Source organism: Phocoena sinus, chromosome 1 (genome assembly GCF_008692025.1).
Source record: "Phocoena sinus isolate mPhoSin1 chromosome 1, mPhoSin1.pri, whole genome shotgun sequence".
NCBI classification, from domain to species: domain Eukaryota; kingdom Metazoa; phylum Chordata; class Mammalia; order Artiodactyla; family Phocoenidae; genus Phocoena; species Phocoena sinus.
Genome location: NC_045763.1, coordinates 40,107,852 through 40,134,288, shown reverse-complemented (window position 1 = coordinate 40,134,288; position 26,437 = coordinate 40,107,852). Strand labels below are relative to the sequence as shown.

At 34.9% G+C, this 26,437-nt stretch overlaps 1 protein-coding gene across 3 annotated transcripts in view; it reads left to right on the top strand.

Annotated features, from left to right (window-relative positions):
- Positions 1–26,437, top strand: part of SPATA6 (spermatogenesis associated 6) — a 150,412-nt gene that overhangs the window by 55,417 nt on the left and 68,558 nt on the right. For all 3 annotated transcript variants that reach the window (XM_032635854.1, XM_032635863.1, XM_032635872.1), the window contains exons 6-9: positions 4,916–4,996; positions 9,532–9,825; positions 14,196–14,283; positions 20,708–20,748. In XM_032635854.1, coding sequence (XP_032491745.1) covers positions 4,916–4,996; positions 9,532–9,825; positions 14,196–14,283; positions 20,708–20,748 — 504 coding nt within the window. The remainder of the gene's footprint in view (positions 1–4,915; positions 4,997–9,531; positions 9,826–14,195; positions 14,284–20,707; positions 20,749–26,437) is intronic.

The window sequence follows — 26,437 nt, the reverse complement described above, 5'->3', positions numbered from 1 at the left end:
AATGAGGCAAATTTTATTGGAAATTAGGGGAGAAAAGAGCCCTTGTTATGTAATGGTGTAAAGTTTAGCTGGAATGTGGGATATAGAAAAAAATACCTGATGGAATGGGTGGTCTTTGTAAGACTTTCAGACAGAGTATTAGAGGGGCTGTCTGGTTTCTTTTTGCTGCTTATAGCAAAATATAAGGGGAGAGAGAAGCAAAAGGAAAGCCTGTTAATAACACAAAAAGGAGTTGGAACTTACTGTTTTTGAGGATTCTCAGCCTTCCCCAATGGCAGATAATGTTGAAATTAAGGAATGACTTATGAGCAAAAATCATTCTAGGGTATGTTCAGGAAATTTTGGTCTGATGGTGAAACCAAGGGGGTGTGACTGTAAAATCCTTTATTAAAATCTCCAAAAGATCCAAGATGTGTTGCCTCAGAAAATAATTTAATTAAACATAGGTTTTATTTTACTTTATTTTTTACATTTAAAACATTTTAAATTAAAAATATTTTTCATACAATTTTTATAATTGAAATATAGTTGATTTACAACATTGTGTTAGTTTCAGGTGTACAGCAATGTGATTTAGTTATATATCTACATATATATACATATATCTATTTCAGATTCTTTTCCATTATAGGTTATTACAAGATACTGAATATAGTTCCGTGTGCTATACAGTAGGTCCTTGTTGTTTATCTATTATATGTATAGTAGTGTGTATCTGCTAATCCCAAACTCCTAATTTGGGAGTTCTGACCAGTGTGAGGTGATACCTCATTGTAGTTTTGATTTGCATTTCTCTAATAATTAGTCATGTTGAGCATATTTTCATGTGCCTGATGGCCATCTGTATGTCATCTTTGGATGACATACAGATGGCAGTTTAAGTCTGTTAGGTCTTCTGCCAATTTTTTGATGGAGTTGTTTGTTTTTTGATATTGAGCTATATTGAGCTGTATGAGCCCTTGTTGGTCACATTGTTTGCAAATGTTTTATCCCATTCTGTACATTGTCTTTTCATTTGTTTATCGTTTCCTTTGCCATACAAAAGCTTTTAGGTTTAATTGGGTCCCATTTGTTTATTTTTGCCTTTATTTCCATTACTCTAGGAGATGGATCCAAAAAAATAATTGCTGTGATTTATGTAAGAGTGTTCTGCCTATGTTTTTCCTATAGGAGTTTTACAGTATCTGGTCTTACATTTAAGTCTTTAATCCATTTTGAGTTTATTTTTGTATATGGTGTTAGAGAATGTTATCATTTCATTCTTTTACATGTAGCTGTCCAATTTTCCTAGCACCACTTATTGAAGACACTCTTTTCTCCATTGTATATTTTTGCCTCCTTTGTCATAGATTAATTGACCTTGAGTGCATGGGTTTATTTCTGGGCTTTCTATCCTGTTCCATTGATCTATATGTCTGTTTTTATGCCAGTATCATACTGTACTGATTACTGTAGCTTTGTAGTATAGTCAGAGAGTGTGATTCCTCCAGCTCCATTCTTCTTTCTCAAGATTGTTTTGGTTATTCTGGGTCTTTTGTGTTTCCATACAAATTTTAAAATTATTTGTTATAGTTCTGTGAGAAATGCCAATGGTAATTTGATAGGGATTGCATCAAATCTGTAGATTGCCTTGGTAGTATGGTCATTTTAACAATATTGATTCTTCCAATCCAAGAGCATGGTATATATTTCCATCTGTTTGTGTTGTCTTCAATTTCTTTCAAGAGTGTTTTGTAGTTTTCAGAGTACAGGTCTTTTGCCTCCTTAGATAGGTTTTATTCCTAGGAGTTTTATTCTTTTTGATGCAATGGTAAATGGGATTGGTTCCTTAATTTCCCTCTCTGATAGTTTGTTGTTCATGTATAGAAATGCATCAGATTTTTGTATATTAATTTTGTATCCTGCAACTTTACCAGATTTATTGATGGGCTCTAGTAGTTTTCTGGTGTGTCTTTAAGATTTTCTATGTATAGTATCATGTTATCTGCAAATAGTGAGAGTTTTACTTCTTCCTTCCAATTTGGATTCCTTTTATTTGTTTTTCTTCTCTGATTGCTGTGGCTAGGACTTCCAAAACTATGTTGAATAAAAGTGATGAGAGTGGGCATCCTTGTCTTATTCCTGACCTTAGGGGGAATGCTTTCAGCATTCCTTTTCACTGTTGAGGATGATGTTAGCTGTGGGTTTGCCATATATGACCTTTATTATGTCGAGGTATGTTCCCTCTATACCCACTTTCTGGCAGAGTTTTTATCATAAAAAGATGTAGAATTTTATCACATTTTTAAAGGTTACTTTCCACTTACAGTTATTACAAAATATTGGGTATATTCCCCATGTTGTATAATACGGCTTTGAGCCTATCTTACACCTAGTAGTTTGTACTTCCCACTTCCCCACCCCTATATTGGCCCTCCCCCCTTTCCATAGTAACCACTAGTTTATTCTCTGTATCTGTGAGTCTGCTTCTTTTTTTGTTACATTCACTAGTTTGTTGTATTTTTTTAGATTCCACATATAAGTGATATCATACAATATTTGTCTTTCTCTGTCTGACTTATTTCACTTAGCATAATGCCCTACAAGTCCATCCATGTTGCTGCTAATAGCAAAGTTTTGTTCTTTTTTATGGCTGAGTAGTAGTCTAGTGTGTGTGTGTGTGTGTGTGTGTGTGTGTGTGTGTATACCACATGTTTTTTGTCCATTCATCTGTTGATGGACCCTTAGGTTGCTTCCATATCTTGGCAGTTGTAAATAATGCTGCTTAAACATATGTTCTTGAAGATGATTGAAGACCAGCAGAAGCCCTGTAGAGGTGGGTGTAGCTTTTGTCTAAGGAAGTGAACTCCAATTATGTTCACATGAGAACCAAATACATTTTTAAGAGCATTATATTGGCAGAAGCACCACCAGCATGGTCTGAAATTGAGAGAGACCTTACAAAATGAAAAGGCTTTTGGACCCCCAAAATTCTATTGACAGGACCCAGGCTCAGAACACTTATAGCTCTAAACATTGTCTACCTCTTGTTGCAAAGGAATGATAATTCAAAGGACGGAAGCAAGAGCCCAGAGAGTAGAGCCAAAAACTATGGATAGTTATTTCTGAGCAGAAATAGGACTAAACTTCGAAGTGAGAAACTTCTGACATTTTCCTGGCTGATTTCAGAATTGCTGTGGACCAGTGATTTCTATTTGCCTCGTGTATTCTCTTTTTTTGAATAGGAATGTCTATAGTGATTATCCTCTGCCTGCTGCATATGTGTACCTTGAATATATGTGGGGCACATGTTTCTTTAGTTCATAGGTCTTCTAATTGTGAGGAACTGTATCCTAGAAACTGTATTTAAAGAACCATACCTGAGACAGCTGAATAACAATTTGATTAAGATGCCAATATCCTGGATTTCAAGCTGAAGTTATAAAAGGATGAGACTTTTCCCCTTTCCTTTCCTTTTCCTTTTCCTTTTTCTTCAGTAGGGCATGAGTTTAGTTTACACATGAGAGGAATTTAATTTGTTGTCAGAGCGTGAACTGTGGTGGTTTAAAAACATGTCCCCCAAATTTTTGATGCTCCTCTGCTAAAAAGGTAGTTTCCCTTGTTCTAGAACGTGGGGCTCTAATGAATAGAATGTGACAGAAGTGACAGTGTTAGACTTCTGAAACTAAGTCATAAAAAGGATTATGTCTTCCTCCTTGCTTTGCTTTGAGAGAACTAGTTACCATGTCATGAGGACACTCAGGCAGTCCTATCGAGAAAGAGCTGAGTTCTCTTGCTAAAAGATAGAAAAGAACTGAGTCCTCCAGCCAACAACTGTGTGAATCTCAGGAAGCAGATCCTCCAGCCCCAGTCAAGCTTTCAGAAAACTACAGCCCAGACAACATCTTGACTGCAATCTCACGAGAGAGTTCAAGCCAGAACCAACTAGTGCAGCCTCTGCCAGATTGCTGACGTTTAGGAACTATGTGAGATAGTATGTACGTATGTTTTCAACTGCTAAGTAATATGCTGTGCAGCAAAGGATAACTAGCAAGTAAGCATTATCAATAAAAGTATGTTTGCAGAAAAACAGTCGTCCGTTTAATTCATAGGTAACTCATATTTAACCTTTTTGTAGTGTGTAATATTTGAAACTTTAAAGTTAGTAGGTCAAAGACTGGGTAAGATATCTGACCTCCAATATATTAGAGTGAAGCTACCCTGGGTACAGACAATATACTGTATCTTTTAGTGTTTTGGTGAATATGTAACTTGTGTGCTTCCAAATATTTTCTCAGGTGCTTTGTGACCGTTCCTTTGAATTTTACTATTTGTCTCTGCTTATCTCAAAACAGTGTTTAAGCTGATGATTGAAATGTTGCAAAACATAGAAACCAGATTCATTCATTCGTATATCTGAATGTAAGCTACATTATGGGAAAAACTGTTGGAAGAATTGGTAGAGACTTATCTCTCTTCTGTTTTCAAAAACTGCATACCCAGGAGCTGTGATTTTTTTTTTTTTTTTTTGACACGTGGAGACTATGCAAAGTATTTCTGGATTATGTAGTTAAGTACATCTTAATCTGTAAAAGTAAAAAGAGCCAGAATCCATTAAGTATTTTCAAATATTTAGGACTTTAATATTATTAAAAATCTTTTAAAAATTGACAGGGAAATACTTGAAAATGAAAAATATCTGAATTTTTCCGTAAAAGTGATATAATCACTTGTAAGTGAATCATCAGCAGTAAAACTGTTTCTTGATAACATTTAACATTCGTTTGTCGTCTTTATCCTTAATAAGAAATTCAAACAAACAAATAAAGCAGCTGAACCTTGGTAAGTGTTTGTTACTACAGGTCGTGTTTTCACCAGTAATAATTAGCTTTTTAAAAATTAAAATGTCTACTAATACCCTCTCTTTCTTCCTCAGGGAATTGCTCCAAAGCTGGAATTTTCTACAACCTCAGTGATTACCGAATGTCTGATAAGTTCAAGGAAGTGCCACCCTCAGGTTAAAATCATTTATTTAAAATATCTAATGGTTTAATTTATTTGTTTGTATGTATTGGGCATTTGGCAAGCATTATTCTTTTATTTTGGCTACAACTCTTTTCACATTTTTTTGATCAGTCTCTAGTTTAAGTAAAACAATTATCTTAGGTATTTAGTTGTTTGGTTACATGTTAATAAGTGTGGAAGTGAAAAGCTTGGTGTACATGGTAGATGGTACTTTTTTTTTCTAATGGAAAGAAATTAGGCTGCCAGAAAGATGTTGGTTTCAAAAAGTTCCACAGAGAACTTGATTGGAGGCTTCTATGAATCTTAAAGAAGTTAAAGTTCAAAGGATACATTTTTAGTGAATGGGACCAGAGGTTCTCAGGCTGGGATATAGGTGGTTAGTGGGTATAGCTTCTTGAGTGTCTCTAATTCCTTAAGGGACTGTTGCTTAGTTTGGTGGCTGTTCTAGTGCTATCAGATCAAGAGAAGCTTCAATACTTCAGCCTAATAAGTACCTTCCATGTTTGTAAAAACTGCCTTCAGTAAACTCAGATATCTGGATCTAATATTACATTCTGGTCTAACTTCCTACTGAGTCACCAGGATCATCTTGCTACCCTGACCACAGGTTATCTAATAATGTCTAGGCATCACTCATACATATGTGACTGCATTATGACCAGGTAACAATGGCCAGCCTGTGATGATGAGCCAGTACTATATAAAGCCTAGAGGACCCAAACAGGGCAGAACTGGACCTATGGTGGAAAAAGTAGAATGTTAATTTCCTGCATTATCAGTTTCAGAGTGAATTTGCTCAGGGTGGTAACTTGACAAGCTAACAAAGGTAAAATATAATTGTAAGATTATCAAGGGGATCTTTCTTATTTTGTTTAGCAAGACATTTGGTATGTTAGAGTTTGGCCTAATTATTTATCTTTTAAATGCAAGCTGAAACACTGCTACTAGAGATCTAATGATACGTACTTGCCAAATGCAGAGCTGGGTTACTGACTTGTTTGGAGGTATGCGCTGTGCACATTCGTAAACTGTCAGAAATGCTTCCTCTGGATTCACAGAAGTTTCCTCTCCACACTGGGGTATGCCTTTACTGGGTGGGTAGAAATTTCTTTTTTTGTCAGGAGTGTAGTATATACACAGAAGAGTACACACATTCTAAGTGTACAGCTTAGTGGAAGATTCCTTACTAAATGTAGAACTTTCACCCCACTAGTAGTTTCATTGGACTAGCATTTTCCTCTGTAAGCTTTTGGCTAACTTGCCATTTCAATGTTTGTCATTTGTTTTTTGTTGAACAGAAATGTGAGAGAATAGCCTTTGGTGTTATTAAGAAAATATTCTTGAGAATCAGACAGATTTGGGTTCAAGTTCCTCAAAAGACTGGTTTAAAGATTAAATTGGAGAATATATGTGTCTGCACATAGCATATAATTAATAAATTTTGTGGCTGTTACTGAGGTTATTAGTTTTTTAATTAAGATAATTGAGGTATAGAAGACATAGATGAAATATAAGATGAAGACATTGTATGGTAGACACAACAGAGTATACACTTTTACATTAAAATTCTGAATGGTAACAGCCAGAATTTTAATCTTATTTGATCTTATTTGAGAACATGCTAAATCCACTTTTTTTCCAAGTGAATATTAGTTAAGTTACAATTAAAATTTTAATGGCTATAAAACAGCATTTTCAGGTTCAAATACAGTTTAAGAATTAGACAAACCATTTTCGGTTTTTAAGAGAGGAGTGACTGAAATAAACTCTTTAAAATCATTTAGGTTTATAAATATTTATAATGATCTTTATTCCTTTTGGCACATTATTTTCAAATTTTTTGTCACAATTGATGTTTTGCCACCAATTGAATGGACTGAAAAAATAAATATATTATTGGGATTTTCTGGAATATATCTAGTTTCCTATGTAGTCTCTTTTACCTACTGCAAAGTAGAATTTATTAGTAAATAGTTAAATATTACTAGTAGCTTTATTAATACGTTTGATAATCTATATCAGGTAGCTTTTGCTGTGTAACAAGCCACACTAACTTAGTAACTTAAAGTAAGATGTTTCTCAGAGTTGTGTGGATTGGCTGGGTGATTCTTTTGGTCTGGGCTGCCTAGGCTAGGGCTGAGTGGTCTAGGAGGGCTTCACTTGCATGTCTGGCAGCTGGCTGACTTCTTGGTGTGAGAGGGACTTTACATTCCTGGTGTTTGGCTTGATTTCAGCTGGGGTGATGGCCACAGACTCTCATCATCTAGCAGGCTAATTTCAGCTCATTCACATGTGGCAGGAAGGTTTTCTGGAGTAAAAGAAGACTAGCACTTTTCAAGTCTCCTTTTGTCACAAGTGCTATTGTCCTCGTGGCTGATCTAGGGAGCCATTTTGTGTAAAACAGTATGAAACAGCTACTATTTTAAGTTTTATTGGGCATTAATAGGATGCATTAAGGATTGATTAGGTTAGAAGGTATGAATCTGTGGTAGATACAGCACCATTTCTAACTTCCTCTAGTGGTATTCAGCATTCAAAAGCTGTAATCAAAAAAGAAGATGGCGTTCCTTTCAGTTTGGTATAATCAAGAGGTGGATAAGAAGGAACTTTACAGCATTGCTGAAATAGGTGATGTTGGGTTCATCCGGGTCTAAAGGTAAGAGATCCTAAAAATGTATGGGGATCTGGGGAAAAGAGATCTAGGGGCTGAGGGAGACGAAGAGGACAAGTAACAGATTCAGTGAAAATAAAAGAAGTAGGTTGAGGAAAAGGTTTGGTCAGCAAGGGGTTTTCAGAGTTTAGGGTGCAATGGATCTGTATAATGATAAAATCTAAGATGAAGTAGAAAAAGACAGTTGAAGCTCAGAAATAGGAAGTCTAAGTTCTTGGAAAGATTCATTGCTTGAACATTTTATTAAACCTCAAAGGTTCTTTTCATGTGTTAATAATGCTGCTTCTGTGAGTCAGTGTGATGTCATAGAGATAGGTGAAGTGGGATGAAAAATTCTGAATTACTTGTTGAAGTCATTGAACAAGGTGGGAGAAGGTCCAGGAGCATAGCAAGAGCTAGAGAAGAAAGAAAGATGATGAAATAATCTGATGCTGCTGGTCTGTATGAAACTTGTGGACTTATTTTTCTGATCAGGAAACTTTGTTTCCTTGTTTTCCTATTTTCTTTCCTGTTTAAAAAAAAAAAGTAGTTTCCTACTTTAAAAAATATTTGACTCTTCTCCTGTTTCACATTTGTATTTTATTTACTTAGAAATAGATACCCTTAGCAAGTAGGGAGGGGGATTGAGAAAGTAGAGAAGAGGGAAGGTAGGATTGGTGGTTTTTCTTGTTTTTTTTTTTGCGGTACACGGGCCTCTCACTGTTGTGGCCTCTCCCGTTGTGGAGCACAGGCTCCGGATGCGCAGGCTCAGCGGCCATGGCTCACGGGCCCAGCCGCTCCGCGGCATGTGGGATCTTCCCGGACCAGGGCACGAACCCGTGTCCCCTGCATCGTCAGGCAGACTCTCAACCACTGCGCCACCAGGGAAGCCCAGTGGTTTTTTAATGTGATAAAGTTAGGAGGACGTTCAAAGATTCTCAACTGTCCATTTTCTCTAATATTGGAAAGCTTATAAATCTAGACAAAGCTTGAAGAGGTCTTAAATTATTTACTTGTAATCCAACTTTTTTAAGGCAGAGACTATTTGAATAAAGTATCCTAATAACACAAAATATTTAGAAATATCATTTGTGTTTAAAATTTTAGAGTGTTAGCCAGTTTTACTAGAAGACAGAGTACTAGTCATTAAAGTTTGTAACGTGTCTTTTGTACATTTTTACTTTTATAAAAATACAGAATTAAGATGTTATAGTTATCTGTCATTGAATTGTAAAGTTTTAGTTTGGAAGAGATCTTAAAAATCCTAATCATCTTGTATAATCCAAATTATACATTTTATGAAAATATGCATAAAGCTTTTCTTCAGATTTTCACATTGTGCAAATATATGTAATCATGATAGTATGAATGAAACGTATAGTTTTCTCCATAAAGATTTTATAATCAACTAATTAGACATGTGTGTTGCTAAGATTACTAAACAAACCCTCTTAAATTATATAGCCAGTTATTTGAATACATAATTATAAATGATAAACCAATGTTTGCATTAGCTTTTTAGTATACTGAAAAATATTTTTTTTTACTTTTTTTCTTAGATTTTTCAAATGATTCAATATTGGGCTTTAACTTTCTTAAAGTACTTGTTATACTTAAGAAGTGTGCTACAGTATATATTATTAACTACTAGACAGAGTTATTTCGGAGGATATGGATTTGACTTCCCTCAGGATCTACATGGATAAGAGAGACTGATCTAGTTGGCTTTGATAGATTATATGTGCCTTAAATTACTTTTTAAGGTTTTTTCTACCTGTAGTTATATATATATGTATATGTATATGGTTTACCCAAGGGTCATAATATGTATGAAATATATCTCTCCTGACCAAATGAATTTTATTTTTTATGTTTAGGATAAATTTATTCAACATACGGCTCCAGTTGAAAAATCACATGGCAGACTGCAAACCAGAACATCAAGGTCACAAAAGAAAAAATCCAAATCACCTGAGAGAAATAAATACTGCCTAAATGCAAAAAACTACGAACAGCCTACAATTTCTTCAAAATCACACTCTCCATCTCCTTACACAAAAAGGCGCATGTGTGAGCTATCTGAAGACACTAGGCAGCGGCTGGCCCATTTAAATCTGGGGCCCTATGAATTCAAAAAAGAAACAGATAAACCTCCATTTGTGATTAGACATGTATGTGTTCTCTGAAACATTTCCATTTGAAACTGATCTAATCTGTTCTTCCACTAAAATATTATTCTCAAATTTCTTTCAACTTCTAGCTTATATTAATAATTTTCTTTCCTGAACTGTTAGCCTAGCAATCTAAAATGGAAAATTAACTTGATAAAAGACCATTCTTTTGCAGCCTTTAAACCGGACAGAGATCAAGCTCCATTATGAATGCCATGTTAAATCCTCTCAGTAGCCATTTCCTTTCCTCTCATACAGTGGACCGTGTAATAACTTTACAAATTGAACTGAGATGTAATTGACATTAGTTCTAAAATGGCAGAGTAGGGTATTAAAAGAGGACCAAGTTTTCTTTGTGGAAAGGAAGACACCCTCCTCCCCCAGCCTTTTAAAAAATTATAATGGAAAAGTAAGTTTCTCTTGAGATTATGTCCCTTGGATAAACCTTATATAATGGATCTTTGAAGTAAATCTTTATTTGATGGGAAGAGGAAGGCCTTTGAAAGAAAGAGTTAACTTCAAGGGTAACATAGTTTCTAATCTTTCTATATGGAAGCCTGTTTTGGTATGGTTTGAGTTTAGAGCTTGTGTCCATATAGTCAAATAGACTCTGGCTAATTTGAAGGGTCTATGATCAGAATATTTAATAAAAGACTTTCTCAGAATCTTCATAATTCCTTTAATTTTTATCAAACTATATTACCTTAAAAGTATTTCTTTAAGAAAAGCTTGCAAATTAATAAAATTGCTTTATATAATAATAAACTTGAAGATTTAAGTGCTTATAGAAGCAAAACAACTTTTTGGGATGTCTATGAAGCAGTTTCTGACTTTGTCTCTAATGCATTTTTTTCCAAATTTTAAAACGTAAATATCAGTACAAACATGTAAACATGCTCCTGTGATGGTCGAATAGCTTTTTTAACATACGCCACCTAGAAGTTCAGATTTTCTTTGTGATACCTTTAAAAAAAAATTTAGCTGTGCCTTAAGCAATATTTCATTCCATTTTCATATTTTGACTATGAATCCTTTATTATTTTAGCCTAAGTAATAGATTTTTTATTGTAAAAAAGAAAATTTATAATATAATGGACACTTTTAAATGATAATATTTTATTGAGATTATTGTGATTATACTTGTCTTTTTCCTATAGAACTCGTTTATAGGTTCTGGTCACATTTTTTTGTGGTTTGAACAATATCCAGATATGTTTACTTGCTTGTTTGACGGCAGTTTCAGAATGCCTTTAATTCTGTTTGCTCATAATTGCAAATTAAATGGAAAAGAAAGGACAGGCTAAATTCTAATCTGAAGAAATATTAGCATTTTAATTAAAATGCCTACGTACAAAGATAACCAGGAATATTTTGAGCGTTAGCCACATAAAAGTTGCTTAGGGAAATAACTGCTCTTAAAATGTGTATTATTATTTTCATGTCACTGTTCAAAATAGAATAACTTTAATAATGCTTGGTATAAATCTTCACATTTTTATTTAAATGATTTCCCTTTCAGCTTTCCATTGAACAGAAAGAAATACATACTTCTAAGCTTATAAAATTGCTTACGTTATTGTATAGGACTAGATTTTTTCCAACTGTATAAATGTATGCTTCTCTCAGCCCCACAGGCATTCATGATTTTAAAAGCACTTAACAAAATTGGTAACCAAACAAAATTTTAATTTGATACATGAATATGCAAAATGTAATACGTTTAGGAAAGACATTCTAGTTTTACAAGCACTGTATAAAAAGTAATCTTAAAGAACAAGAAGCCATTTCAAGAATCTAACTAGTACTCTCCCAAACTGGCACAACCATCCTATAAGAGTTAAACTGCATTCTTTGCTTTTTTATTTATGCAGAATAAGATTTTTTTCTATTGTGGTAAAATACTCATAACATAAAATTTACCATTTCAACCATTTTAAAGTGTATAACTCGGTGACATCAAGTATATTTATATTGTGGTTCAACTGTCACCACTATCTAGTTCCAGAACTTTTTCATCACCCTAAGTGGAAAACCCATGCTCATTAAGCATTCACTCCCCATTTCTTTCCCCAGCCCCTGGCAACCACTGATCTGCTCACTATCTCTATGGACGTACAGTGTTTGGCTTTTTGTGTCTTTTTTCATTTAGCACAGTGTTTTCTAGTTTCATCCATGTTGTAACATGTATCAGTACTTGATTCTTTTTATGACTGAATAATCCATTGTGCATTTTGTTTATCCGTTAGTCTGTTGATGGACATTTGGGTTTTCAACTTTTAGTTATGTGAATAGTACTTCTGTGAACATTCATACACAAGTTTTTGTTTGAATACCTGTTTTAATTCCCAACTGCTTTAATACCTAGGAGTGGAATTGCTGGGCCATATGGTAATTCTATGTTTAACTTCTTGAGGAATTGCCAAACTTTCCCACAGTGGTTCCTCCATTTTGTTTTCACCAGCAATGTGTGGTGGTTCCAATTTATCCACATTCTCACTAACATTCTCACAACATTCCCATTTTGTTGTTTTATTTTTATTGTAGCCATCCTGAGGGGTGTGGAGTGGTATTTCATTATGGTTTGGATTTGCATTTCCCTAATGACTAATGATGCTGAGCATCTTTTCACATGCTTGTTGCCATTTGCAAAGCTTCTTTGGAGAAATGTCTATTCAAGTCCTTTGCCCATTTTTAATGGAGTTGTTTGCCTTTTTGTTGAATTCAGTTGTAAATTTTCTGTTATATATTTAGGATTCTAGATCCTTATCAGTTATATGATATGCAAATATTTTTTCTCATTCTGTGGCTTGTCTTTTCACATTCCTTTTTTTAAAGTTGAATTTTTAAAAATGGTGGTAAAATATGCACAATATAAAACTTACTATTTTAACCATTTTTAAGTGTACATTTTAAAGTGTACACATTAAGTACATTCACGTTGTATAATCATCACCACCGTCTATCTCCAGAACATTTTTCATCTTGCTAAACTGAAACTGTACCCATTAAACAATAACTCCCCATTCCTCTTTCCCTTCGGCCCTGGCAACTACCATTCTACTTTTTGCCTCTATGAATTTGACTATTTTGGGTACCTCATATAAGTGCTACCTAATATATACAGTATTTGTCAATTTGTGAATTGCTTGTTTCACTTAGCATGAAGTCATCAAGGTTAACTCATGTTACAGCATGTGTCAGAATTTTCTTCCTTATTATGGCTGCATAATCTTTTACATGTATATACCATATTTTGTTTATTCATTCGTCTGTTGATGGACACAGGTTGCATCTACCTTTTGGCTGTTGTGAATAATACTGCTGTGAAAATAGTATAGAAATATCTATTCAGGGCCCTGGTTTCAGTTCTTTTGGGTATACACCCAGGAGTGGAATTGCTGGATTGTATGACAATCCTATTTTGAGTTTTTTGAGGCGCCGCTATGCTGTTTTCCATAGTGGCTGCACCAATTTACATTCCTACCAAGAGTGCACAAGCGGTTCAATTTCTCCATATCCTTGTCAGCACTTGTTATTTTCTGGTTTTTGATAATGGCCATCCTGATGGGGGTAAACTAGAATTTTGATTTGTACTTCCTTTATGATTAGTGATATTGATTGATTTTCCATGTGCTTATTGGTCATTTGTATATCTTTTGGAGAAGTGTCTTCTTAAGTCCTTTGCTCAACTTTTAATTGAGTTTTTTAGATTGAGTTTTAGATGTTTCTTTATATATTCTGGATATTAATGCCTTTTCAGATAATGATTTGCAAATATTTTCTCCTACTACATGGGTTGCCTTTTTACTTGATATTGTCCTTTTATGTACAAAGTTTTTAATTTTGGTGAGTAGAGCTGTCTTTTTTGCACAGATTTATATCATTCTGACTTTTTTTTTGTTAGAAAATGTGGATAACTGTTAATATCTTTTATTACTATACTCAGAATGCTGACTCCTGAACACAGCCAAGTAAAGACACTAAATTCAAAATCTATATGCTAAGGAGATAAGTAGTAAATGGCTAAACTTGTTTCTTAAATGTGGCAAAGTAAGATTTCCCTGTTTTTAACTTTGTAATAGGAAGCAAACTAGGCAATAAAGTAATGGACATTTCAACTATAAATCTGTTCATTTTAGAGTGGATTCAAAATATAATTAAAAATTTCTGGAGTTTAACTTAAATTTTATTTAAAAATAAACAGCAAAATACTCGGCTAAGCTCTGATCTTGGAACATCCTTGAACTGTATAGGCAGTATCATGTTAACTTGATGATATGTGATCTATGTACTTCAATTGATTTTCTGACTCCATGAGACTGAAAAAAATATTTAAGCTCCATTTTACATTGAAATCTTCCTTATTCTAGGTTGATCCCCCAAGTCCCAGGGCTGATGCTTTATTTGGATCTTCTGGCAGAGACTGTGAAAGAGATGGATGGTCCAGGCTGCACAATGGTTAGCTACAAGTTATCTCTCTTCATCTGTTTCAGCTCTCTTGGCTACATTCAAGTCTTTGTCTTGGCATCAATTAATAAAAACAGAATCTTGGCTGTATTGGAAAATATGGTATAATGCCACTTTTTACAACTTGTGGGACACCCATGTCGGTACTCTCTAAAAATAATAGAATTTCTGTGCTGCTATAAACCATCTTCATCTTTGAGATTCAAAACACATATTAGCATATTAAAGGCTATGATACCTTTTAGTAAAAAACAAAACAAAACAAAACAAAACCTTTTGTTTTGCTCAACAATTTCTAAATTTATTTGACCGTGAAACCTTTTCCTCTCCTTAACATATATTACTTAGTTTATGGAACAGGCTTTGGGAAACACCGTTGTAAAAAGAGTTCAGATTTATAGGTTTTGGACATACATTTACACATATATTTGAATACTTTCTCTACCACTTATTTATAAACTGGGCATTCTTGAACAAATCACTTTAACTACTCTGATAATCAGTTCGTTTATTGAAGAATGAAGATAACATGATAAATATTACCATGTAAAATGCTCTAGCACACAGGACACTTAATAAATATCAGCTGTCAAAATAATACTTATTATTTATATTTCTGGAAAGATAATGTCCTTTAGGTTTAGTTTATAATATTTTTTTTTTCATTTTTAGGCATGGTCCTGATGGTTAGATAAGTTGTTTCTTAAGTTCAATATGAAGATGATTTTTATGAAGAAGATTAAATAGTATTTTATAATTAGAGATACGTAAGTGTTAATATCTTTAGACATTAGCTAGTCAGTTCACCAAGTATCCACCAGCAGCCTTTAAGTTAATTTACTGCACACTAAAAAAAAGGCATGGAAAAGTGAGAGTGAAAAAATACAATCAACATGTAGTGAGCTCTGTCTCTTTTTGTTTCTAAACGCTAGTGTATAATCTGTTTTTAAAAATTGGGATATGAAACATTCTTATCTGAGAACATGAAGAGTTTGTGCACATTTATTTTGCTTTTTTAGCACTAACTGGGAGATAAATGGGGTGATCAATAAGTCTTTCATACTCAGAATAGCAGATTATATGAAATTAGGAACAGATGTTATACTCTTGGACTTTCCCCTCCAAGGGATGTTTCCCCTCTTGGACTAAATTTATAGACATAGAGTAAATAAGCTTTCAGAACCAGGAAATTGAAAATAGCTTCAATATAGACATTTCTTTGGAAGATGTTTGTAGAATGCACTTAAATGTCTGATTTCCTTTGACTATTATTATGTATTTGCCAGCAGAACTGTTATAGTTTCTAGTAACTTCTAATCAAAACAGTCAGCCGCCTGTGTAGAGGTACAATCAGAGAGGTCAATAATGAGGTGCTGTTTTTTTTCTTTTTAATTTGACATAATTTCAGACTTACAGAAAGTTGAGATAGTACAAAGAATTCCCCTACACCTTTTACCAGAGTCCACAAATATTAATATTTGCTTTTCCCTCTTCCTCTCTCTTTCTCCTTCCTGCCTCCATCTCTGTATGAGTGTCTGTGTATAAACTTTTCTTGACAAGGACATTGCCATGGGCTGATATGTGTCCCTCAAAGTTCATATGTTGAAACTCTAACCCCCCAGTGATGGTATCTGGAGATGGGTCATTACCTTTGGGAGGTAATTAGGTGTAGATGAGTTTATGGAGTAGGGTCCTCATGATAGGATTAGTGCCCTTATAAGAAGAGACACCAGAGGTCTTGCTTTCTCTCTCTCTCATGTAAGGACACAGCCAAAAGGCAGCCATGCTCAAGCCAGAGTGAGAGCTCTCACTGGAACCTGGCTGTGCTGACACCCACATCTCAGACTTCCAGCCTCTAAAACTATGAGAAATAAATGTCTGTGGTTTAAGCCACCTAGTCTATGGTAGATGACAGCCTGAGGAAACTAATACAGTTGTTTTCTGAATGTGATGCAAGTATCAAAACAGGAAATTAATGATATAATGTTAACTAAGCTATAAACCTAAGTCATATTTTGCCACTTGTTCTAGTAATATCTTTATAGCAAAAAACATTCCACAATATACATAAGGTTCAGTTGCCATGTCTCTTTCTTTAGTTTTCTATAATATGGATCAGTTTCTTAGTCTTTCTTTGTGTTTAATGATGTGATAATTTTGAAGAATAAAGGCCAGTTTTTTTAATAGATCTCCCTCAATTTGGGTTTGTTTGATTTTTTTTTCCTCATGATTAGATTTACTCATTTTACCCCGGAATACAACAGAAGTGATGTATTACTCTCAGTGCATCATGTCAGGATGTATGTGATGTTGCTTTGTTACTGGTGATGTTAATTTGCTCACTTGATTAAGATGGTGTCTGCTCGGTTTCTCCAGCATGAAGGTGCTATTTTCTTCCTTCCCTTTGTAATTATGGGAAGATTGAGACTATGTAATTCTCTTCGACTTCGACTCCTTTAGCATACATTGATGATTCTTGCCCGAAACAATTTATTACAGTGATGTTTACCAAATATTTTTTTAAGTTCCATTTTTCTTTATACATTTATTATTTGCCTTTTACTATAAAGAGCTTTCCCTTCTCATTTCTCTAATTTTAATGCCCCTATTCTTTGGACTACTTTTTTTTCTGGTTGGCAGTTGAGCAATTGTGCTTTGGGTTCTTATCAGCTATTTAAATACATACGTGAATTTCTTATGATAGAATATCTTGCACATAGTGAATTTTCACTTATGACTATCTTTAATGAAAATTCTTCTTGAACATTTTCTTAACCAAATTATCTTGCCTAATAATTCTTAAGTTCCTATAGGTTACCATTTTCACCAACATTGATTTATTTAGTCCTCATAATAATATGAAGATGGATGTAACTATATTTGATCAGGAAGAGTGACAGAGGCTTAGAGAGGTTACGTGATATGTTGGAGAGCTACAGAATAGCCAGGTACAGTGTAGAACCCAGGTCTTCTAACCCCAACTTCCTTTCTTTTCCACTACTCTCCTACCACTTTTCCTACTTTCATTTAGGTGTATTTTTTTAAATAAAATTTTTAAATTTTCTCTGTCTGGAATTTCCTTGATATATAATTCTAATTGTAATTTGTGCAGTCCTTTTGAAGAAACTCAGTATCTCTTACACCTCAAGAATATATGGAAGCTTTATCCAATCATTTGTGCATTTTAAAGAGGAAATTAAGAGCAACATCCTGGCCTTTTTCAATTTTGCTTAGGATTTAGGAAAGATATTAGACTCTGTCTCCCCCTTGGAGGAAACGTCTCTTATGCACTTCATTTGAAGATTCTGTTGTGAGTTTCAATTCTACACAAGACTGTAATCTTTTATGAGCTTCCACTAGTCCCTTTGTTAGATGGTTATTATTTTTATGTCAAATAAATTGGAAATAACATCCCAAATCCTAATAGGTCATATCTTGAGTAGATAGCAATAAATGGTAATAGTTGATTCTTTTCTGAATAAAATGCATGTAGTCATCATGTATATACTTATCAGCAAAATATCTCATTGGTTTGTGTGCCTCTTTGTTTTACAGAGTGTCGTTTTTAGGAACTCCTTTTTTAGTTTCTCTAATTCTCTGTTATTTATAAAACATTTTTAGCAGCCTTATTGAGGTATAATTTATCTATCATAAAATTCAGTTGTTATAATTTTACAGTTAAATAATTTTTAATAAATTTGCACAGTTGTGAAATCACTAATATCTATTTTTAGAATAAAAGGGGAGAGAGAGCATGAGTGAATGAGTGAGCACACCAGAGCTCAAGTGCAAGATCTGACTGTCTCTTCTTATAAGGGCACTCTTTCCATTATGAAGCCCCACCCCCGTGACCTCATCTAACCCTAATTACCACCTAAGGGTCTCATTTCCAAATACCATCACTTTGAGAGGTAGGGCTTCAACATATGAATTTTGGGAGGACACAAATATTCAGTTTGTAACACTGATATCATGAGATTATTGGAGAATCAAATAATAACTAATATTATTGTGTTTTCTGCTAGCCACTATTCTAAATGCTTAATATTTCATTGATTAATTACTCACAGTAACCTCAAGAATTTTAGATGCTATTATTTATCCTCATTTTACAGGTGAAGAAATCTGAGATTTAAGGAAGTAGAGTAAGTTGTTCAAGGTCGTGCACACACACACACACACACACACGATCTAAATTAGCTCTTTTTCTTCATACTTTTAAGTGTGACCCATTCATTAAGGCCCAGCTCAACTTCTTCCTCCTTTAGGAAGTTTTTCCTCATGGCCTTCAACTTTGAGAGGTCTATCTCTGATATGACTTTTTAATAGCATTAATTGCCTATACCATTCTGATTTAGCCTGTTCTTTTACGCTGCTGTTATTCAACTTCGTATAACTTAACTAAAGTAAATTATAAGCACTTCAGGACCATGGGCTGTCACTTTTATCTCCTCTATCTCCTGCATTTAGAATATAGTTAAGTACCCAATTGTTGGTAAAGGTGATTAAATGTGAACATTAGGAAACCTCAGATCAAAGTAATAGCTTAATTTATAAAAGTGAAAGAAAATTATATAAATTTGTCTGAATTAGGATAAGTTTATAAATGGTTTGTGGAGAGCAGAAGACATTCCTGTGTTTTAATATATTGATATTTTGAATATTACATTAGCTACCAAAAAGAGTATATATTATGTATAGAAATTATTACCTTAATTTTCAAAGTTAGCATGTTTGGAGAATTAGACTCAGTGTGTCCTTATCATTCTTGTATTTCTTCTGCTACTTGTGGCCATGTTGTACATTAGACTTTACAGAAGAGGAGTTAGATTGGGAGTTAGTTTTATTTTGAATTTTGAAAAGCAGTTGAAGTAAGTTGGACCTTACCGAATTAAATGGTGAAGTTGACCTTGTGTGAAAGACATTAATGTTTCAGCTATCCTCTATAATGGCTCAGGACACTTGGAGAACAAACATCTTGTGCTATAAATGAAAGCTAATTGACTAAATATAGACTATCCTGGGTCTCTATCCATATAGCATTTTTTTTTTTCTGTACAAGGTGGTTTGGGAAGGTAAAATATAGAATGCTAGAATGTTTTTGACTGGAATGTATTAGTAAAGAAGTAGAATTGCAAATTATGGTTCTGATTTTCTTATCTATCAATATAACAGAGATTATAATACTTAAAACTTGACTCCTTCAAGTAATGAGTAAAACCCCAAATCTACATCTACAATGTAGTGGTCTTTGGCTTAGGGAGAGATTTGGAATAGCTTTATAGTCCACTGTTGTAGATGCTGTGCTAGGTACTTTTATAAATTGTATAATTTAGTCATCACTATAACTCTCTGAGGTAAGGTAAGCATTGTCTTCATACTCCTAAAATGAGGAATGAAAAACAGATTAATTGTATAACTTGACCAAACTAACATGTACGGTAAGTAGTGGAAGTTGACCCTGGCCTTGTTTGACTTAGTATTCAATAGTAATGATGTTGATAATGCTGTTAGTAATAATAGTTAACATTTATTGTATTGCCTTACATGTAACATCTAATGTAATCTTTAAAACAATATTACAAAAGAGGTACATTAGACCAGTGGTCCCCAGCCTTTTTGGCACCAGGGACTGGTTTCGTGGAAGACAGTTTTTCCACTGTGGGGGTGGTGGTGGGGTGGGGAAGGGGGATGGTTCAGGCGGTAATGGGGAGCAATAGGGAGTGGCAGATGAAGCTTTGCTCACTCACCCGCTGCTCGCCCCTCCTGCTGTTCCTAACAGGCCAAGGACCGCTGTCAGTCTGTGGCCTGGGGCTTGGGGACCCCTGCATTAGAAAATTGAGAAATCTGAGACTTAGAAAGATTAGATAATGTGCCCAGGGCCACATTGGAAGTGCTGGAGCCTGAACTGTAATGCACATCTATTTGTCAGCAAGATCTGTACACTACAGGACAGTATGCTCCCGCCCTCTAAAGCTGGTCCTGTTTCCATTACGCTTACTTAATTCAAGCATGGACTCCAAGATTAGGAACACGTGTAGTTTGGCAGTATCTATCAAATCTATATATTCAAATTATATTTCATCATAAACTGGTTTGTCAACTAAAAATTATCTATTTCATGTAGACAAATTGGTTTATCAACTAAAAATTAATCTGGCCTGTATCAGATATCTCCTCCTCTAAATGAAAATATGATTTGAAATCACTTAATTGCTGAAGAACTGATACAGATTTTAACTTGTTGCTTATCATCTTTGTAACATTATTGAAGGGTTTTTAAGATATTTCTGAAAACTGCTGCATGAAGTATAATCGTAGAAACAGAGTGATTGTAGGAAAAATCAAAGATGAAAACAAATTTCTTCTTTCTGATAGGAAATATTTATAGTTTCTTTTGTACATCCTTTTTTAGATCATTCTCATCTTCGCTGCTACCGACCCAAGGATTATAAGGTATGTAGTATAAATTGCAGAACAATAATTATCCTGGCTTTCAGATTAGAGCATTAGTAAATTTCTTACATGTATGGTCAGATATTATCATATTCATTTAGTCAAGAAATTTACAAACAATAATTGTCATATTATGGCATGTCATTATTTTGTGTATGTTGTCAGGTGGTAGGATAGACTTTTCATTGAGTGTCTTGCTACAAATGTTTTGTGACTTTTGATTGTGCATTACTTGTTTGTGTATGTGTATATGTGTGTGTGTGTGTCTGTGAGAGACAGAAATTGGTTGTGTATGTGTATATGTGTGTGTGTGTGTCTGTGAGAGAGAAATTGGTTGCTACTTTTAGTGATACCTCACACAGTAGTATTTCTAAGTTTCAGTCGTTCGTAGAGCATCCTCATAATTTTTACAATACCTGCATGTAATTTATGCTGTCTTTTAAAAATTCACCTTGTTTTTATGTATTTCACCAGTGTAAATGAAAAATCAGTATCATATACTTTAAATGGATGATAGCCTTAAAAATACAGCAAAAACAAAACAACGTTACTAAATTCTGGCTAGAAAACTATTGTTTTCCAAAGACTCTGAGACATGTTCTCTTTTTCTTAAAATGAGATAAGCAATGATAGACAGGTATAGGAGACATACCAATAGCTAACTGAAGATTTCTGATTGAAAGAGAATTGAAAAAAATATATATTTTTTCTTTTGGGATTCAGTACCCTTTTAGTGTATGCCCATGTGCTATATAAAATAATCTTGTGTATCATCTAAATCCATTTTGGGTACCATACTAAGTTATCTGCTATACCACTAGTAGTTCATGTTCTACATTTTGAGAAGTACTGCCCCAGAGTTTTTCTCTTCTGTCCCTAAGTGTAAGCTTCTTAATAAGAAGAGGCATCATAGTTGGGAAAACAAAACAAAACAAAAAACATAGCTTCCCTTATAATACCTTTGTTTATTTACTTGAAAACAATTTATCCCATGCTTACTGGCACTGAACAGCATAGCTCTTCGCCATGCTTTGATTGTGATAAAAGAAATATGGAACAAGCCAAGGCACCATGTGACTAAGGGGCCAGATCTACCAGAGAGTCAGAATCATCAAGGTGGAACTTTATAAAAGTTTATTCCAGGCCTACTAAATTAAAATTGTTAAGACCATAGACTAGAATTTTTTATTTTAAACAAGTTTCCAGGTGATTCTTATGCAACTCTTTTGCTGTCTATCCAAGGATTGGTATTTGAGAACTACTAGTATAGACATGGATATAGCACTTGAATAGAACCATTCCTTGTATAGCATTTGTATAGGGTCGTGCCCTTGCTTGAGGCTGTCCCTAGAGGAGTGTGGGCCTGGCCTAATTCCCCTGGTGCAGACCTACCCTATTATGTGGAATTTATTCTAACACATACATCGGTACTGATCTGTGTAATATATATGTGCACCCATGCGCACACACACACACGCATCAAGAAGCATAATGTTTGTTGTCTTGCATGGGGCCCAGGGAAGTTACCTTAGTTGTAATACCTAAGGGACAAGCCTATCTTCAAGTCATGTTTCACAAGTTTTATTTATTTTCTTCTTTATTTGCTTCTTTGGTTTTTTTTTTTTTACTAATCTGTAAGTTCCAGAATGGCAAGGATCTTATTGATCTTGCTTATTGACAATTGCTAGATATTGTCTGATGTACGGTGTGGATTCCTAAAATATGTGTTGTGTGAGTGGATTATGAAGAGAAAACAAGTAAACCAAATATACAAACGTATAGAATGGGGAGAAAAGTATAAAGTTTATAGGACACTAATCTTTATCCTAAGGTAACTATAATCCAATTCTACGTTGACTGGTCCACTTAGAGGTAGGTGACATATTTAGAATCCTCTTTTCTAAATGAATTCTTTAAAAGAACTTCACTTCTATTCATCTTTAATATCCACCCACCCTCACCTCTGTATTCTTCACTTTTAGAGTTAGAGTAGCAGTTGTTCATTCATACTACCTTTGTAAAGCTGTGGGTGGTAAGTGAGCTCACAGGATTATTTCTGTATTGAAGAGGTAGATTTTCACAGAAATACATATGCAGCATTGAACAGTGCTGTCTTTTCTATGAAAAAAATAAAGGGCTATTTTCTTATAGGCATATAGTAACTGGTAGTGGAACACTATAGGATTTCTACAAGGAGAAGAGTTATGAAACTAGGAGTGCTTGCAAAAATTTTTTAGAAAAGTGAGACTTGGCCTGAGTTCTGTTGAGAAATATATTCTGCAGAGGCAAGGGAAGAGACAGAAGAATGTCTTAGAAGGAAAACAACATGAAAAAGCCTTGGAGTTTAGAATAAGTACATTGTCCTGGAGGCAGGGGGGAAACTACTGGTCTGGCTTGAGTGGAGGGCGTATATTGAGGGATAATGGCTATTTAACATTTATTTTCTATTTTTCCTACTTCTTCATACCTATTATATCTGCCACCTCCCTCTTTAAGATTTCTGGTTACTTGGTCATTAGCTGTTCTTTTGGCCAAAGTCACCTCTCTTCACCCTGGATGCATTATGATCAGCTGTTCTATAAATACAAAGTTCTCAGAAAGAGAACACACCTCTCAGCCTGCCTCCCTGTATCTTTATTGTTCCCTGTTTCTTTGTCCTTTCATTGCTAGACATTCAAATGAATGACCCAATGCAGCCAAAAATTAATTAGTTAATTAAAAAAAAAGCCTGGAAGTGAATTAAGTCACTTCTTATATTCCATTGACAAGAACTAGTCACATCTAGAAGCAAGATGAGGAAGGTGGCTAGCAAATAGAGACCCTAGTTAGGCAGCTGTTTTCCACTGAAGAGGGGTCATAGATTTTAGTAGACCACTGACCATATCTGTCATAGTCTGCCTATCTGCCACCAAATATCCCTTTCTTCCCTCACACAGAACATACTTTTGTCCTCTTCCAGGAAAATCACTTGAAGTTCCATCATTCAAGTTCCACTTGAATCTAGCTTGAAGTTCAGGATCTTTTGAGTGTTGGATAAGCCAGATCCAGATAGCCTCCCTGTGATCCAGTGACCTGTGAACCGAGACAAGTTACTTCTCCCCTCCCTCACCTTCTCACTCTACCTGAACCTCATTTCTGGTATGTTTTGTTAGAGCAGGGATAGGATAACTGGAAAAAAATGGTGCTCTTATTTGCAAAAGGGAGAAATGGAGAATGAAGAGCAGTTACTAGTCTACAGCAATGATAAATGCTGCTGGGCAAGCTTCGTGAACCTAACAGGCAGGTGCCCCGCTGCCATGATAGTAGAGGAATGTCCTTTCTTAGACCTTACTCTCCATGGGCCCTGACTCTACCCTGCAGCTGGTTTTTCCATGTCCATTTATTATCCCACATGACAGTGAGTTATCCTCTCTGAAATGGGTTTGGAGGATTTGATCTCTTGGGACTGCATAGTTTTCTAGCCCACTTCCTGCTGTTAAAAGTTTTGGGGCCTGAGAGCTATTTTATAGACTTAGGCTCTTAAAGGCCAGGTTCTTGATTTCTTAGGCAATATAGACTTAGGCAAGTATCAACTTCTCATTTATTTGCTTGCAGTCAGTTTAATGTTTCAGTAAATACACACAAAGTTGTTTTTTTCCCTCTAAATATAATTCTGAAGTCTGATTTATTTCTTTAGTTCTTATGCCTTTTAATGGCACTTACCTTGAGGCCCTTTGAAGTAGGCTCAGATGGGAAGTAACCTCCTCAATCTGATTTTTGTCTTAGGATTTCGTTTCTCTGTTTAAAAGTTTTAATGGCCCTTTGTTCAAAGCTCAAAGCCTTTTTCTGTCTTAACCTTCTACATTTTGTGTCCACACGCAGTTGGCACTCACTTTTCCTGGCCCTGAGAGGCCCTCGATTACTAAAATCTTTCTATACTATTTTATTTCTGCTCTCAAACCAATCTCTCCTGAGCTCGTCATTCTTGAGATCCCTTGCTCAGTATAAGTAAAAGCCAACACACACTACAGCTCTTGCCCTTTACAGCTATTTTCCTAGAGATAATAAGCTTGAAAGTTATGTGGTTTATCTTCCCAGCTGTTGCAGGCCACAGTTTTATTTTGCTACTGCATTATTGGATCTTAAATTTTCAATCCTCAAGTATCTATTCCCTTGCTTCCTGCTCCTGACTTACAGACCAATGCATAGTTAGGTCTATGTTAAGACCAGTACAGTAAGATACTGATTTCTGAATTGTTTGGGGTAATGCTATTTGCTATAGAAATAAACCTACAAACTTCAGAAGGTTAATATAATAGAAATTTAGTTTTTATTCACATAATAGTTAATTTAGGGTGCGTCTAATCTGCATACTATTTTTCCGTGCAGTGACCCCATTCTGTGCCTTTGCCTTACTCTAGAGCTTTGCTGTCCTCTTCACATGGTGGAAAATGAAGGAGAGCCTGAAGAGGCATATCTCTTTCTTAAAAACCTTGGCCTGGAATTGACACATAACATTTTTACCTACACTCTGTTTGCCAAGAACTAATCAGATGGCCACACCTGGATGCAAGGATTGCTTCTCAGCAGTAATTCTGCTCTGGAGGAGGGAAAGATGAATTGTGATGGAAAGCTAGTCATTTCTTCTGTCACATCTAGAATGCCTTGTCCCTCTCCACTCCCAACTTCTCTCTTACCATTAGGAAAGATGATATGACTGAAACTCTATTATGCTAGAAATAAAAAATTAGCAAAACTAGAACCTATCTCTGCCTGAATTCATGGATATTTCATGATGATGAGGGAGATAGGTAATAATAAAATCACAAAAGTCAATATATACTTGGAACTGTGATAAATGTCATGGGGGACATGCATGCTAGCTTGGACTGGTTATATATTAGGAGGATTTGATCCGGTGAAGGAGAATGGAAAAAGGATCTTGAGGACTGGTGATTGCTCTTGAGCTCTGAAAGTGAATAAGAATTCACTGTGTGAAAAGGAGGGAAGGACATGTGCAAGGGGAAAGGGGAAGTAGCATTTATAAAGGTTCAGTGGCTAGGCAACTAAGACCAGTGTTGCTAGGAGTGAAAGGCATGGGTAGGTTTAAATTGAGGCTGGAGTGGTAGATAGGGGTCACACCTTTCTCGCCATGTTAAGAATTTTGATAGTTATCCTAGGTACAATGGGAAGCAAATGAAATTATTTTAAACAACAAGATGATACAGTTGGATTTGTACCTTGCGAATATTACTCTTGATTTTAGTGTGGACTAGGAAAGGAATGGATAGTAATATACAAGTTAGTAGGCTACTGAATAGTCAATGTGAGAAATGATGATGGATTGGTTTGGGGCGATAGTGATGGAGGTCGATTGCAGTGGAGATGTTACACAGATATTTAGGATTAATGTTGATAGAAAAGTAGACTTGACAAATGAAAAAGATATATGATGTTCTCCTAGAGAAAGTGTCAATATCATACAGATATTCTTCTATGTAGAGTAATTCAAAAATTAACAAAATCTCAATAAAAATATCTCCAGGCATTTTTTTTTTTTTTTATTTCAGGAACTAGGCAAAAATAGACAGGAAAACTTTGAAAGCGGAGACCATTGAAAGGGGCTTAGCCATGCAATGTTAAGAATGACTCTTATATTTCTAATTTTCACAACTCGGTGTTTGATGACACCATTTATTGGGATAGGAAA